The sequence below is a fragment of the Bufo bufo genome, chromosome 2 (assembly GCF_905171765.1).
Source record: "Bufo bufo chromosome 2, aBufBuf1.1, whole genome shotgun sequence".
NCBI lineage: Eukaryota > Metazoa > Chordata > Amphibia > Anura > Bufonidae > Bufo > Bufo bufo.
Genome location: NC_053390.1, coordinates 685032160 through 685047335, shown reverse-complemented (window position 1 = coordinate 685047335; position 15176 = coordinate 685032160). Strand labels below are relative to the sequence as shown.

General features: G+C 43.0%; 1 protein-coding gene across 1 annotated transcript in view; it reads right to left on the bottom strand.

Moving 5' to 3' along the window:
* Positions 1-14871, bottom strand: part of GALNTL6 (polypeptide N-acetylgalactosaminyltransferase like 6) — a 1828331-nt gene extending 1813460 nt beyond the window's left edge. The window contains exon 1 of the mRNA XM_040419898.1: positions 14742-14871. Coding sequence (XP_040275832.1) covers positions 14742-14871 — 130 coding nt within the window. The remainder of the gene's footprint in view (positions 1-14741) is intronic.
* Between the last annotated feature and the right edge of the window lie 305 nt (positions 14872-15176).

Genomic DNA, 15176 nt, shown 5'->3' with positions numbered 1-15176 from the left:
AAATATGGCACAAAATACAATATGATAACTTTGCAGTGCCCACGTACATGAGTGGGACGCTGCAGATATACCTGCTTCCACCAAATATTTATTGATTCCTGCGATATACCTGCTTCCATAAAATACTGATTAAGGGGTTTGATATAACTGGTACCACCAAATATTTATTAAGGCCTGCGATATACCTGCTTCAACAAAATACTGATTAAGGGTATTGAGATACCTGCCTCCACCAAATATTGATTGAGGCCTGCGATATATACCTGCTTCCACAAATACTGCTCTTCTCTAGGGACTTAGGCACAGGTTCATTAGGCACCCCCATTAGGCACAGGTTCATTAGGCACAGGTTCATTAGGCACCCCCAAATACTGTACACAACCACCATAGCCCCTGCACTCGAGTCAGAGGAATTATTTTACCATCCATTCCCAGACCTTACCGATGCGCAGCCATTCTTGGCATCGGATGAGGAAGAGGAGGTAGCAACGGCAGCCACCCAGTGGTCTAACGACAGTACCCAGATCAGCCCAAGGAGGGAGGTCCCTTCTGTTGCTACCTACTCCTAGATCTCAAATGTCAGTGGTGGTGAAGGTGACGATGATGACGTGTTGATGGACGTCATGTGGGTGCCCACAAGAGAGGAAGAGGAGGGGAGTTCAGAGGGAGAGACAGATAAGCAGACAAGGAGGAGAAGGAGAACAAGCAGGCAGAGCTCACAGGGCATAGTATGCAAAAAGCAGACTGCAAATGTATCTGGAGCGAGCCATCCACGATGCACAGTCACTTCTGGTGCTCCCAGGATGCAGGCATACAACAACAACTTAGGAGCTTACTTCACAAATATGTCTTAAGAGATTTTATCTCTAATCAGATGGCTGAGAAATTGCTACCACTCTTCTCCACCAAACCTTGTTGGTATTTTTTTGCCGCTGAGCCAACCCCCTGGCTGCCCTATTGTGGCGCGGATTGGCTCGGTGACTGAATATCTATCCAAATATGTTGATGGGTTACTGAGACCCCTTCTCACTTGTGCCCCTGCGTATTTACACAATACCAACAATTTCCTGCTGGCTCTGAAGGATTTCCATTGGCAGTAGGGTTGTAGTTTGGTATCTCTGGACGTTGAGAGCCTGTACACCCGCATTCCACACAAGGCAGGGGTTGCTGTGGTTATTTTGTGGGGGAGGCACTTTCTTTTATTTTGACCAACAATGTGTTTAGGTTTGGGAATCACTGGTACAGGCAGAAACATGGTACTGCCATGGGTACTCCCATATCATGCACGTTTGCCAATATATATCTTGCTGTACTGGAGGATAGAGATGTCCCGAACTATTCACCAGCAAACAGTTCCCGGCGAACATAGCTTGTTCGCGTTCGCCGCGGCGGGCGAACATATGTGATGTTCGGTCCGCCCCCTATACATCATCATTGAGCTAACTTTGACCCTGTACCTCACAGTCAGCAGACACATTCCAGCCAATCAGCATACGCTCCCTCCCAGACCCTCCCACCTCCTATCAAAAAGAAAGGACAGCATCCATCTTAGATTCATTCGGAAGCTGCTGTGTCACAAATTTGACTAAGTTGTAATCGCAATGCGATTAATACAGGTTATATTAATTGCGAATTCAACTTAGAGCTGGGTTCCTAATGGTTGTATTGCTAGAATATAACGAAGATTGAGAATATAGTGCTATATTCGTTATATTCGTCAATTCTAGCAATACAACCATTAGGAACTTAGCTCTAAGTTGAATTCGCAATGCGATTAATACAGGTTATATTAATCGCATTGCAAATTCAACTTACCACACTCTGCGTCAACTACGTAATTTTCCATGGGAGTTTTGCCATGGATCCCCCTCCGGCATGCCACAGTCCAGGTGTTAGTCTCCTTGAAACAACTTTTCCATCACTATTGTGGCCAGAAAGAGTTCCTGTGGGTTTTAAAATTCGCCTGTCTACTGAAGTCTATGGCGGTTCGCCCGTTCCCAAACATTCGCGGAAGTTCGTGTTCGCCGTTTGCGAACGGAAAATTTTATTTTCGCGACATCTCTACTGGAGGACAGAAATGTATTTACCACTAGTAATCCATATTTATGCCATATAAAGCTTTTGTTGCTGTATGTGGACAACGTATTCATGGTGTGGTCAGGCACTGAGGCCCAGTGTGCTGAATTTGTCAGGTTCCTGAACAACACGAATAATATGGGCATGTATTTCACTCTAAATTTTGGAGGTTCCGACATAGAATTTTTGGATGTGACTGTCGGGGTTGTGGGGTGACGAGTTGGTGACCAAGGGGTATTGTAAACCCACGGCTACCAACTCATTACTACACCATTCAGCTTTCATCCCAGTAGTGTTAAAAGATCAGTCCCTTATGGACAATTTATTAGATTAAAGCGTATTAATATTACCCAAAAGAGTTATTATGAACAAGCCCTAGAATTGCAGAACCGTTTGATGAATAGAGGTTACCCTGAAAAGATGGTAGACACTGCTATGAGAAAAGCTGGAGGTTTATCCAAATGTGATTTATTAATGCATAATACTAAACACAAAAAGAATAGAGAGAATGGTAAAGACAAAGACAGATGTCAAAGGAGATTTGTGTTTTCCTTCAGATACAGCCCTATGACATACTCTATTTAGATCCGCCTCACACTGCTGACCATGCGGTTGATAATTCCTCTTGGAGCTGCTAGGGCTTGTTTGTCTTGGATCTCCCGCTTCTCCATACATCTCAAAGCTAAGTGCAAGTTGCCTGTTCTGTTTGTTGTTCTCTGCTGTGTTTTGGTTCTAGGCCTTAGAGAGACGCGGATTTCTTCATCTGGGAAGGAACCAGCTGTCTCCTGCTACCTATCCTAGGGCTCGTCAGTTTTAGCAGGGCATAGGTATCCAGCGTATGAGCATTTCCACCATCAGGATATGCTCATTCTGGCAGGAGTTAGGGAAAGGCCTAGGGATTACTAGGAGGTCACCATCCCTCTTCCTTATCTATTGAGGCCTAGACTGTTGTCTATTTCTTTGGTGTGTATCTGGTGTTTTCCCCTTCCCCATTATCCATGACATTATCAACCGCCCCAATTTTTTTTTATCCTTTGTGTTTTTCAGTTCAGCTATGGATACTGTTTCTGCACTGGTCGATCGTATGCAGGGGCTGTCTTTGGTGGTAGCTGACCTCCGTACGGCCGTTGCACAGTTTCAGAGACCACAGGCGGTGGGTTCCCGCAGTGGGACCCAAGCCTGCCCTGAACCTAAGGTCACTCTCCCGGATAGTTTTTCCGGGGGAAGTGACAACTTTGTTCAGTTCAGGGAGTCTTGCAAATTATATTTTAGACTATGCCCTAACTCTTCTGGGGACGAGAGTCAAAGAGTGGGGATTATTATTTCATTACTTAAAGGTGCCACTCAGTCTTAGGCTTTCTCCTTGCCAACCGGATCACAATCCCTCCGGTCAGTGGATGAGTTTTTCAGAGCTCTGGGATTTATTTACGATGACCCAGATCGGGTTTTCCTGGCCGAATCTAAGTTGCGTGGTTTGCGGCAGGGAGAGCGTTCTGCAGAGTCCAATTGCTCAGAATTTGAGGTGGGCAACTGATACAGAGTGGAATGACCCAGCTCTCCGTAGCCAATTCTGTCAAGGGCTGTCTGAGAACCTGAAGGACGCCTTGGCATTTCACGAAAATCCAGAATCATTGGAGGCGGCCAGGTCTCTAGCAGTACGTATTGATATACGCCTGAGGGAGAGATCTAAAGTTCCTCTCGCCTGAGACGTACTATCATATGGGGAAGCTGCCTCTTCTGACAATCTGGGTAAAGAGACACTCGAGCTCATGTCTGGTGATGAGTAGTGTTGAGCGCAAATATTCAAATTACGAATATTTATTGCGAATATCGCAACTTTGCGAATAATTTTAATATAGTGCTATATATTTGTTTTTAGAATATTCGTCTTTTTTTTTTACTCGAAATATCGGCAACGTAATGATCGCGTAATGGTCGTCGCCTTTCTAGACAGCTTCCGCTAATCAGAAGCAAGGAGTGGGCATGGATGTCTGACCTCTGTGAGGTTTTAAGAAACTTTGAGGAATCAACACAGATGGTGAGCGGCGATAACGCTATTATCAGCGTAACCATCCCACTTCTGTGTCTACTCAAGCGCTCACTGCTCACAATTAAGGACGACGTTTTGCATGTGGAAGAGGTGGAAATGGGGAAAGAAATTACACAGGGTGATATCCAGACCACCCTCGTTCGTCTTCTCAGCGCAAATTGGACGATGAAGAAGAGCAGGAGGAGCAGGAGACGGTTGCCTCCGCTACAGAGTACCCATGGAAGTTTAATTCCTTCTGTTCAGCGTGGGTGGGCAGAAGGGGGGGAAGAGTATGAGGAGATTGAGAGTGATCCTCCTGATGACGACAATGAAGTCTTGCCTGTTGGTACTCTGGCACACATTGCTGACTTTATGTTAGGCTGCCTTTCCCGCGACTCGCGCGTTATACGCATTTTAGACAACAAGAATTACTGGTTGTTCACACTGCCCGACCCCCACTACAAAGCGAACTTCTCATCTCTCATTCCTCTGGTGGAGAGGATGAGCAAAACAGTGCAATACCAGAAAATCCTTGTTGAAAAATTGCTCCAAAAATTTCTATCTGACAACGCTGGCGGCAGAGTCTGTAGCTCCTTCGCCAACCGAGGAGGGGAGATAAGAGAAAACTACGCCTTGGAGGTGCTGTCCTGCTCTGCCGCCGGAAGAGGCACTCCGAAACAGCCTGTTTCACATTGTGGTACAATTGTTCAGGTAGTGGGACTCCTACACTCATAAAGCCTATGCACTAATTTAAAGGGCTGCCAAAAATTACAAGGATCCGTCACTCCGAAACACCCTTTGTTACACATAAAGGAGAGCATCATACACAGCCTTGAAAAATTATGATTGATGGCCTGCTGGTGACCCTCAAAAACATTTGGAGCAAGGGCTTGCTGATCTGACCATCTAAAACCTTAGGGGCGAGGGCCCGCTGCCACATTAGTGACTCTAGATAACCTCTGGGCGATTGCACGTCTCCGTGACGGCGACGATCCATTTGGATGTCTGCCCTATCAGCTTTCGATGTTCTTTTCTGCGCCTACTATGGTGATCAAAAAACGAATATATAGCAATATAGCAAATATGTAATAATTATGTAGTAAGTGAATGATAATATCTGACACTGGAAAAGCTGGGTAATAACTCAGTGTAGATCGCGAGTTATTACCCAGCTTTTCCAGTGTCAGATATCATCCTAATGTAGAACATAAATATTCTAATCGCAAATTTTCAATGCAAAAGGCTACACTAATAAGCTTGTCATAAGAATGATGATGATGATGTATAGTCTTGTGTACACGCAGTCTTACCCTTCGGGCATCGATGCGCTTAGCTGACTAATTTAGCAGGGAGGAAAAAAAGAAGGCATGACACTTTGCCATGGGCCACAAAGGCCTAGAGAATAAGGCACCTATTCCAGAGCCCAATTTCCTAGCACTTATCAAATGGAGAGTCAAGAAAAAGGGGAGGAAGGTAGGGGGATCTCACGGTTCAAAGGGTTCGGACGAGATACAGAGAATGTGAAGAAAACAATTTAATAAATGTGGGAAAAAAGAATCTTTGAAATAAAAAAACATTACCAACCGTGAATTTATAGACTAAGATTTAAGAAAACACCCAAAATTATATAAACCAAATAAGTGTTATATAGGAAGATCAAACACCTGTTTGAAAAGTAAGGTTTTCAGAGCACGTCTGAATGAGAGAAGACTGGGAATCATTTTCAGGGCCAGAGGTAGGTGGTTTCAAAATCTGGCCCCTTGAGCCGAAAAGGATCTACCTCCACGTCTGATCTTGTTAACTTGCGGGATGTTAAAATTCACAGAGTTACTAGACCTCAATGTCCTCAACGGGGCGTACCTGGTGAATTTACGTCGCAGGTACAAGGGCCCCACACCATGAAATACCCTATGCACTCGTTGTACACTGTCCTGGAGAAATGAGACCATCCATGTCAAGGTCTTTCCATCTAATCCGGCTACCACTTTCAACCGGTTCAATAACACTTACATAGTAACATAGTACATAAGGCCGAAAAAAGACATTTGTCCATCCAGTTCGGCCTGTTATCCTGCAAGTTGATCCAGAGGAAGGCAAAAAACCCTGTGAGGTAGAAGCCAATTTTCTCCACTTTAGGGGAATAAAAAATTCCTTCCCGACTCCAATCATGCAATTGACTTGATGGTCAATAGTGTCAAAAGCGGATGATAGGTCCAGAAGGACTAGGACCATGGAGTCGTTCTGGTCTAATGCCATTAGTAGATCATCCTGGACATTGACCAGAGCGGTCTCAGTACCCCTTCCGACTGGAAGTCGTCAATAATGTGATTGGCCTCCAGATATCCCTGCAGTTGTGCAACAACCTCCCTCTCGCCAATCTTTGCAACGAACGTCAGTCCCGAAATCGGTCTAAGGTTACTCAGATCGGTCACAAATAGCGCCGGTTTCTTTGGCAGAGGTGTTACCACTGCCTGCTTCAGAATAGCCGTCACCCGACCGCTGGAAAAGAATCAGTCTAATATTCTTGTCAGAAGACTATTAAACCAATAGAGCGCGCTATTGAGTTATGAACAGTGCCCTCTATTGGTTTCACAGTCTTCTGACAAGAATATTAGACTTCTCATAAGACTGTAAAACCAATAGAGGGCGCTGTTCATAACTCCATAGCGCCATCTATTGGTTTTCATAGTCTTATGACAGCTGAAAAACAAGCTCACCAGCAGGCCCTCGCATATAATGCTTTACAGGGTCAGCTCACCAGCAGGCCCTCACATAAAATGTTTTACAAGGTCAGCTCCCCAGCAGGCCTTCACCTACAATCTTTGACAGGTTCAGCTCACCTGAAGGCCATCGCATATAATGTTTTAGAGGGTCAGCTTACCTGCAAGCCCTCACCTAATTATACCTAATAGGTAATTTGCACGCATGCTGCCTTGCTTGGATGTGGTAGCCATAGCTGTTTCTCAGGCTCCCTCTCTGGAATCCAACCCTGATTCCCCATTTCCCGTAGTCACCCTGGTTTTCGCTGACATCAACATCGAAAGTTGATAGGCCAGACATCTGAATGGATCGTTGCCATCACTGGGACGTACGATCGGCCCCAGGTTATCTAGAGTCACCAAAGCAGCAGCAGGCCCTCAACCATAATGTTTTAGATGGTCAGATCAGCAGGCCCTTGCTCCAAATGTTTTTGAGGGTCAACAGCAGGCCATCAATCATAATTTTTCAAGGCTGTGTATGATGCCCTCCTTTATGGGTAACAAAGGGTGTATTGTAGTGCCGATTCCTTGTAATTTTTGGCAGCCCTTTCACTTAATGCATAGGCTTTATGAGTGTAGGAGTCCCACTACATGAAACATCTTGTAAATTAATTGGGGAAATGGAACATCAATATATGCTGCCGAACACCCCTAGCATTGCTACCTTTTATGGATTGCCTAAAATCCATAAAGGGGTATCCCCATTGAAAGGGAGGCCCATCGTGTCGGGGAATGAGTCATTAACCCGCAATTGTGGTATTTACATTGACAGAATCGTAAGCCAGTTTGTATTGTCGTTGCCGTCCTACACCAGAGGCACTATGGACTTCTTGAGGAAAATAGAGACCCTATACTTTAACTCTGACTATATTTTGGAAAGTATAGATGTTGAATCTCTATACAGTTCTATCCCACATGCCGAGGGCCTCAGGGCCACCTAATATTATCTGAAAACCCGAGGTTTCCAACTCAATAGCCATAATCAATTTGTTGCAGATCTTTTGGAATTCGTGTTGTCACATAACTATTTTTTATTTGATGGTCGCTTCTACCACCAGCTCAGGGGGACAGCTATGGGTAGCCCCTGTGTGCCCTCATATGCAAATCTCCTCCTGGGCTGGTGGGAGAATACTTATGTTTTCCGGACAGTCCAGTATGATGGACAGAGAAGATAGGGTTTTGGACGCGATTTATTGATGTCATTTTCCTGATATGGAACTGAAGAAATTTGTGAATACTTTGAATGCCAACAGTATAGGCCTCCCCTTTATGTATGAACATACTGACCATAGAATTACCTTTCTTGATGTGGAAGTGACTAAACAAATCAACAGGCTGACCACTACTGTATTTAGAAAACCTACGGCCACTAATAGTCTGTTACATTGGTCTAGTTACCATCCCCCGGCGCTCAAGAAGGGCATACCTAAGGGTCAGTTCTTCAGGATGAGGTGGAATTGCTTGGACTTGGAGGGATTCCACCACGAATCAAAAATATTTCAGGAGAGATTCAAAGATAGGGGTTACCCAGAATCTGTCCTACGATGAGCATTTAAACATGCAAGGGATCAGGACCGAAATGAATTGTTAAATCCTAAAGTTAAACCGCGGGGCCAGGATGATAACATCATTCGTATTATCTCTACCTTTGATACAGCAAATAAGGAGATTAGGAATATCCTAAAGGAGTTTTGGCCCATTTTACAAATGGACCCAGATCTCATTGGTGCGATCCCTCCACAGTCGAGCATCACTTTCTGCAAATGGCGAAGCTTGCGGGACCGTCTTGTGCAAAGTCATTATTCCAGCCCCAAACAGCCGGGCACATGGCTTGACCATAGGCCTTTAGGAATGTTTAAATGCGGCAGATGTAGAGCCTGTAGCTTTGTTACCAATACCAAAACTAATACCTGTTCCACCACTGGACGTAAATATATCATCAAAGATTTTATTAACAGTAGAAGTAAGGGAGTGGAATATCTGTGCCAATGCTCATGTCCAAAGGATTACATAGGGAAAACATTTAGAGAATTGCAACGAGGAGTGTGTGAACACGTTAATGATGTCATCAAAAGAAACCCCAGTGGCTAATCATGTGTTAGAGGTACATGGGGGAAACCTGAGGTCCTCAGGTTCTCGGCATTGGAACTTGTCAAGGAATCACAGAGGAGGGGTGACTGGAATCAACGGATTTTACAAAAGGAATCCGAATGTATATATAGTTTCGGATCCCAGTCTCCCCTTGGTCTAAACAAAAGATTAACTTTCTCGTGCTTTTTATGATAACATCCTAACAGTGTCTCTGGTGTGGGAGTGGTTTATGTTGGCCTATAGTTTTTCAAATTCATATTGTATGGGGCATATGATCTGGTCATTTATATCGGCGCACGAAGCGTCATTGAGTATTATCCTGTTGAAATAATAAATAATAATCTTTTGGTAACCCTTAGCAACATTGGGTTTTCTTATATCTGTAACATCCACTTCATATGTGTCAATTATTTTTCTGGTTGTTATACACTTCAAGAGGCCTGATATATACACACTCTTTTCTTATCATCACGTGTATTTGAATCTCTGGTTTAAGGATTCCCACTTTCAATGTGTCATTTTAATGAATTGGTTCAAGGTAATACCAATGCTGTGTAAGGGACTGGGCACCCTCCACAAAATATGGCATTGGGCGCATTAGCGTTTCATCGCTACTGCATCTCTCGAGATGTCACGCCTATTATGCGCTTTTCCGGCTTGTGGAACGCAGTATGCGTTCCATTGTTTTGAGTATGACTTTACTTCACGGCGGAGAGCATTTGCATTCCACTGACCAGATGTCTGGGATTGGAGCTGCACGTTTATCAGGCGTGCGCTCCATTCCCTGGATGTTCCACAACCCCTTGCACTATAAAGCCGAGGTGCGACCCGATATGGTGTTGGAAATCCATATCGAGGTGGACCACGTCGCTATCGCCATGGCAGCTGAACATCCACTGTACACGTGAGAAATGCTTTTTTTCCACAATAATGCCTCCTGTACATCGTCTTATTATCTTTTGGGAGACACCTATGTCATTTCCCGTCAAAAAATTATTTGCTGGTTGAATAAAAGTAACTTTAAGTCAAAATTTGCCAGGGGTATGAATAATTATGGGCAGCACTGTGTATGTATATATATATATATATATATATATATATACTGAGCTGAGATATATACCGGGATTCAGGCTTTTTATTTGTCCTGAGCTATGAATCAAATATATGTTCCCAGCTTAATTATGTACCGGGCTTAATTGATTGAGGCTTTCTTGACCATACCTCAGATAATCTGGCATTGTATACATGTATACCTGAGGGTTTCTCTATTTGTCTTGGGCCTGCTATTCATTTTATGTGTATAGTTTTGAGTATTGATGTTTGAAACTATCAATTGTTTGTCTCACAGATGCGTATTACCTGCCTATTGATTAACATCTACATGGTCTACTGGGTTATTACACTATTATCAGATTGGGAACTGTTACAATCAATGTTTCTTGAGTTTTAGGCCTGATCACGTGTATTGATTGATGTGTGTGAAAATAGATGTTTTGGATATTTAATATATTAACAATGAACCAGTTACTGGGGGAAACATGTCTGGAATACTTAGGGCATTGCGAGGGTGAGATAGGGCAGGAACGGGACCACAGGCCACATACCATCAGGATGTTCCTGTGGGTTGAGGCATTAGTTAGGGATATATTAGGGATTTCCCCCCCCCCTAGCGCACATTACCCGCCCTCCCCTCTGCATACATTTGTATATGTCTGTGTTCTTTTGGTCCATCATGATCAATGTTTGTTACATTTTAGAGGTATATGAAGTGATTTAATATTAATGTGGTGATTAAAAGTTAAGTGTTAATTCCTAGCTTTCTGTGACTCCTTTGATATATAGCAGGAATTTTCTACATAAGTATCTAATCAGCATTGAACATTCTAGTTTTGTTTTTTGTACGTTTTACAGACCATGGCTGGTTTTCTCTCTGGTACCTTATTTACAGAGGCCCTGCTGAATGAGGCAAAAGATATTTTCTCTGAAAAGGACATACCAGGCCTTGCTTCGGTAGCCACGTGAAAATTGGCATTTAAGGAATTATATGAAGCCTATAAAGATAATGTCAAATCCTGGTGGGAAATTAGATCGTTAGAAAGCTACATTGAAAATAAAATTGTCCCCAGGGTTCTCCGCATACCCATCATCCCAGCCACTCATCCCAGCCCAACCAGATCCCACCTGATCAGCCGACGGGAAGAGGAGCTTACACGTAACTCCTAAAGCCTTATTAGAGTAAGAAAAAAGTTTTTTTTTAAATAAATCTGCAGCTCGGTTGAAAGACCTAACTTAAACGGCACTTAAATTTAACCTGGTACAATACCCAGGGGGGTCCTGTGACCCCCCGTGTCGGCGATCGAAGCAAACCGCAGGTCAATTCAGACCTGCGGTTTGCTGCGTTTCCAGGTTATTCGGTCTCTGGTGACACGATAACCCGGAATAGGACGGTGATCGGGGGTGTGATAATACACCACCAATCACCGTGCTTAGATCCTGAGAGGTGGCGGTCATGCCAACTCTCAGGATCGCTTCTGATTGGCTGGATGGGCAGGTGGGCAGGCGGAGTGGCAGATTTAAATTGCCGGAGCTCATCTCCCCGCTCATACACGTCGCCATCCATTAGGCGCAAAACAGCATATTTGGGACAGTGAGGGAGCGAGAGGTAGATTATGCAGGGATAGTAAGAGAGAGTTAGGGGAAAAAAGTTTTTTTTATTGTGGTTTAGCACCCGGATCGGGTGTCTGGGGTCCACAGCACTCAGCTGTGTGACCCTAGACCCCCCAGGGGTGCTGGCGCCCCCACACACACATTTTTTTTGGGCGCAAGTGTTTTTTTTTTTTGCATGCGCTCACTGTGGTCGGCATTCTTAGCATCCGGCCACTGTTAGCGCATTGCCCACCCCACCACTGATCAGCTCTGTACCGCTGATCAGCGCATTATTTTTTATTTATTTTTTACACTTTTTAGGGCTTTCAAATTTTTTTGTTAGTTTTTCTTTTCTGTTAAAAATTTTTTTAAAAGTTGACATATTAGGTTTTGCCGCGTCTGTAAGAATCTGCTTTATAAAAATACCCCATGACCTTTCCCCTCAGATGAACACGGTAAAAAAATTAAAATAAAAACGGTGCCAAAACAGCTATTTTTTGGCAAATTTTCCATTTTAATAATTTTTTTCCAGTAACAAAGCAAGGGTTAACAGCAAAACAAAACTTTACATTTATTACCCTGATTATGCAGTTTACAGAAACACCCCATATGTGGTCGTAAACTGCTGTATGACCAAATGAATGGGCGCAGAAGGAAAGTAACGCCATATGGTTTATGGAAGGCAGATTTTGATGGCCTTTGTTTTTTGGCACCATGTCCCATTTGAAGAACCCCTGATGCACCCCTAGAGTAGAAACTTCATAAAACTCCATAGGAGTGCATCGGGGGGGGCTTCAAATGGGACATGGTGTAAATAAACTAGTCCAGCAAAATCTGCCTTCCAAAAACCACACGGCGCTCCTTTCCCTCTACGCCCTGCCGTGTGCCCGTACAGTAGTTTGTGAGCACATATGGGGTGTTTCTGCAAACAACAGAATCAGGGCAATAAATATTGAGTTTTGTTTGGCTGTTAACCCTTGCTTTGTTACTGGAAACAATTGATTAAAATTGAAAATTTTCCCAAAAATTTAAATACTTAAATTTCATCTCCATTTGCCAATAGCTCTTGTGGAACACCTAAAGGGTTAATAAAGTTTGTAAAATCAGTTTTGAATACCTTGAGGGTGTAGTTTCTTAGATGGGGTAACTTTTATGGAGTTTCAACTCTAGGGGTGCATCAGGGGGGCTTCAAATGGGATTTGGTGTAAATTAACCAGTCCAGCAAAATCTGCCTTCCAAAAACCACACGGCGCTCCTTTCCCTCTACGCCCTACCGTGTGCACGTACAGTAGTTTACGACCACATATGGAGTGTTTCTAAAAACTACAGAATCAGGGCAATAAATATTGAGTTTTGTTTGGCTGTTAACCCTTGCTTTTTTTACTGGAAAAAATGGATTAAAATGAAAAATGTGCCGAAAAATCTAAGTTCTGAAATTTTATCTCCATTTGCCATTAACTCTTGTGGAACACCTAAAGGGTTAACGACGTTTGTAAAATCAGTTTTGAAGGGTGTAGTTTCTAGAATGGGGTCATTTTTGGGTGGTTTCTATTATGTAAGCCTCACAAAGTGACTTCAGACCTGAACTGGTCCTTAAAAAGTGGGTTTTTGAAAAGCCTTGTAACATCCCCAAAAAATTAAATGGCATTCCCAAAATGATCCAAACATGAAGTAGACATATGGGGAATGTAAAGTAATAACCATTTTTGGAGGTATTACTATGTATTATAGAAGTAGAGAAATTGACCATACCTCAGGTAATCTGGCATTGTATACATGTATACCTGAGGGTTTCTCTATATGTCTTGGGCCAGCTATTAATTTTATGTGTATAGTTTTGAGTATTGATGTCTGAAACTATCAATTGTTTGTCTCACGAATGCATATTAACTGTCTATGGATTAACATCTACACAGTCTACTGGGTTATTACACAATTTTCTATCAGATTGGGAACTGTTACAATCAATGTTTCTTGAGTTTTAGGCCTGATCACGTGTATTGATTGATGTGTGTGCAAATAGATGCTTTGGATATTTAATGTATTAACAACCATATTTAACTGTATCGTGAGCTTTTTATGGTTTGATTATCAGTTTGTTACTGTGTAATTTTTTTCTGGACCAATTTGTTTAGTACATTTTTTGCCCCATTTTTTTCCCCTGATGAACCAGTTACTGGGGAAATGCGTCGGGAGTATTTAGGGCATTGCGAGGGTGAGATAGCGCAGGCACGGGACAACAGAACACCCACCAACAGTGTGTTCCTGTGGGTTGAGGCATTAGTTAGAGGCATATTAGGGATTTTTTTCCCCCCTAGCGCACATTACCCGCCCTCCCCTCCGCATACATTTATATATGTCTGTGTTCTTTTGGTCCATCATGATCAATGTTTTTTACACTTTAGAGGTATATGAAGTGATATAATATTAATGTGGTGATTAAAAGTTAAGTTTTAATTCCTAGTTTCCTGTGACTCCTAATGTCGCTGTCACCAGCAGCCAAACAATTGCGCTAAATTTCACAGTGCAAATGTAACACAACAGATGTAGCAGGGGTTGTGTTACTGTCAGCAGCGGTCAAACAATTGCACACAATTTAGCGCAGGTTGCGCTAATAATATATATGGCAGCCAGATAAAACAATAGTCCTTAAAAGGACTTTTGGGTCTCTAACACCTTTCACCAGTAAAACCTGACTAACAAACAAACCAATTCCTGTCCCTACAATATCTGTCCCTTCTGTTGCAGCTCGTCCTGACTAAGACTGAGCCGAACCATGTGTCCACTGGTGCTATATAGCACCCGATGATGCGTTTCGGCCAGCCAATCACTGTAATGCCAGTAGCCAACATGGCTACGGCATTACAGTGAGCGGCAGTACCTACGCCTACGTTTATTCGCTGCATAGCAGCCAACAAACGTACGGGGAGGAGACTCGAGCATCTCGCTCGAGCATGTCGCTCGAGCACAAGCGGTGTTCAGCCGAACACCGCGATGTGCCGAGCATCGCAAGGCTCGAGTAAAAAAGTGTTCAGACGAGCATGCTCGCCCAACACTAGTATGCATCTATTTCAACTAAATTGAATGCTTAGAGATTAATATGATAAGTCTTTCAAATTAAAACAAATAAACTTCTGTACCTGAGCGCAGTGCATCCTTCTGAATACTGTCATAGTCATGCCAGTCCTTTCTTCTGAGGCCATCTGTCCATGTGTACAGTTGAGCATCACTAAGTCCAAGAGAAAATGCCTGTATGGGACAGGAAGACATGTTTGAGATAAGATGCAAAACAGCAGACAAAATATATAATTTATAGAAGATTAAACATACAAAGAGACAGGGGACATAATATTAATATTTTGTATTGGCTCAATGTCAGACTTATACTTGCTTTTAACCCCTTCCCATCATAAACATTTATTTAGTTTTTTCGTTTCATTTTATACTCCCTGCATTCCAAAAGCCATAATTTTTCCTTCCTATATCCATATGAGAGATTTTTTTTTCCATTAAAAGTAGAGATGAGCGAATCGAAATTGACGAAGTGGAATTCGATCAGAATTTCAAGAAAAATT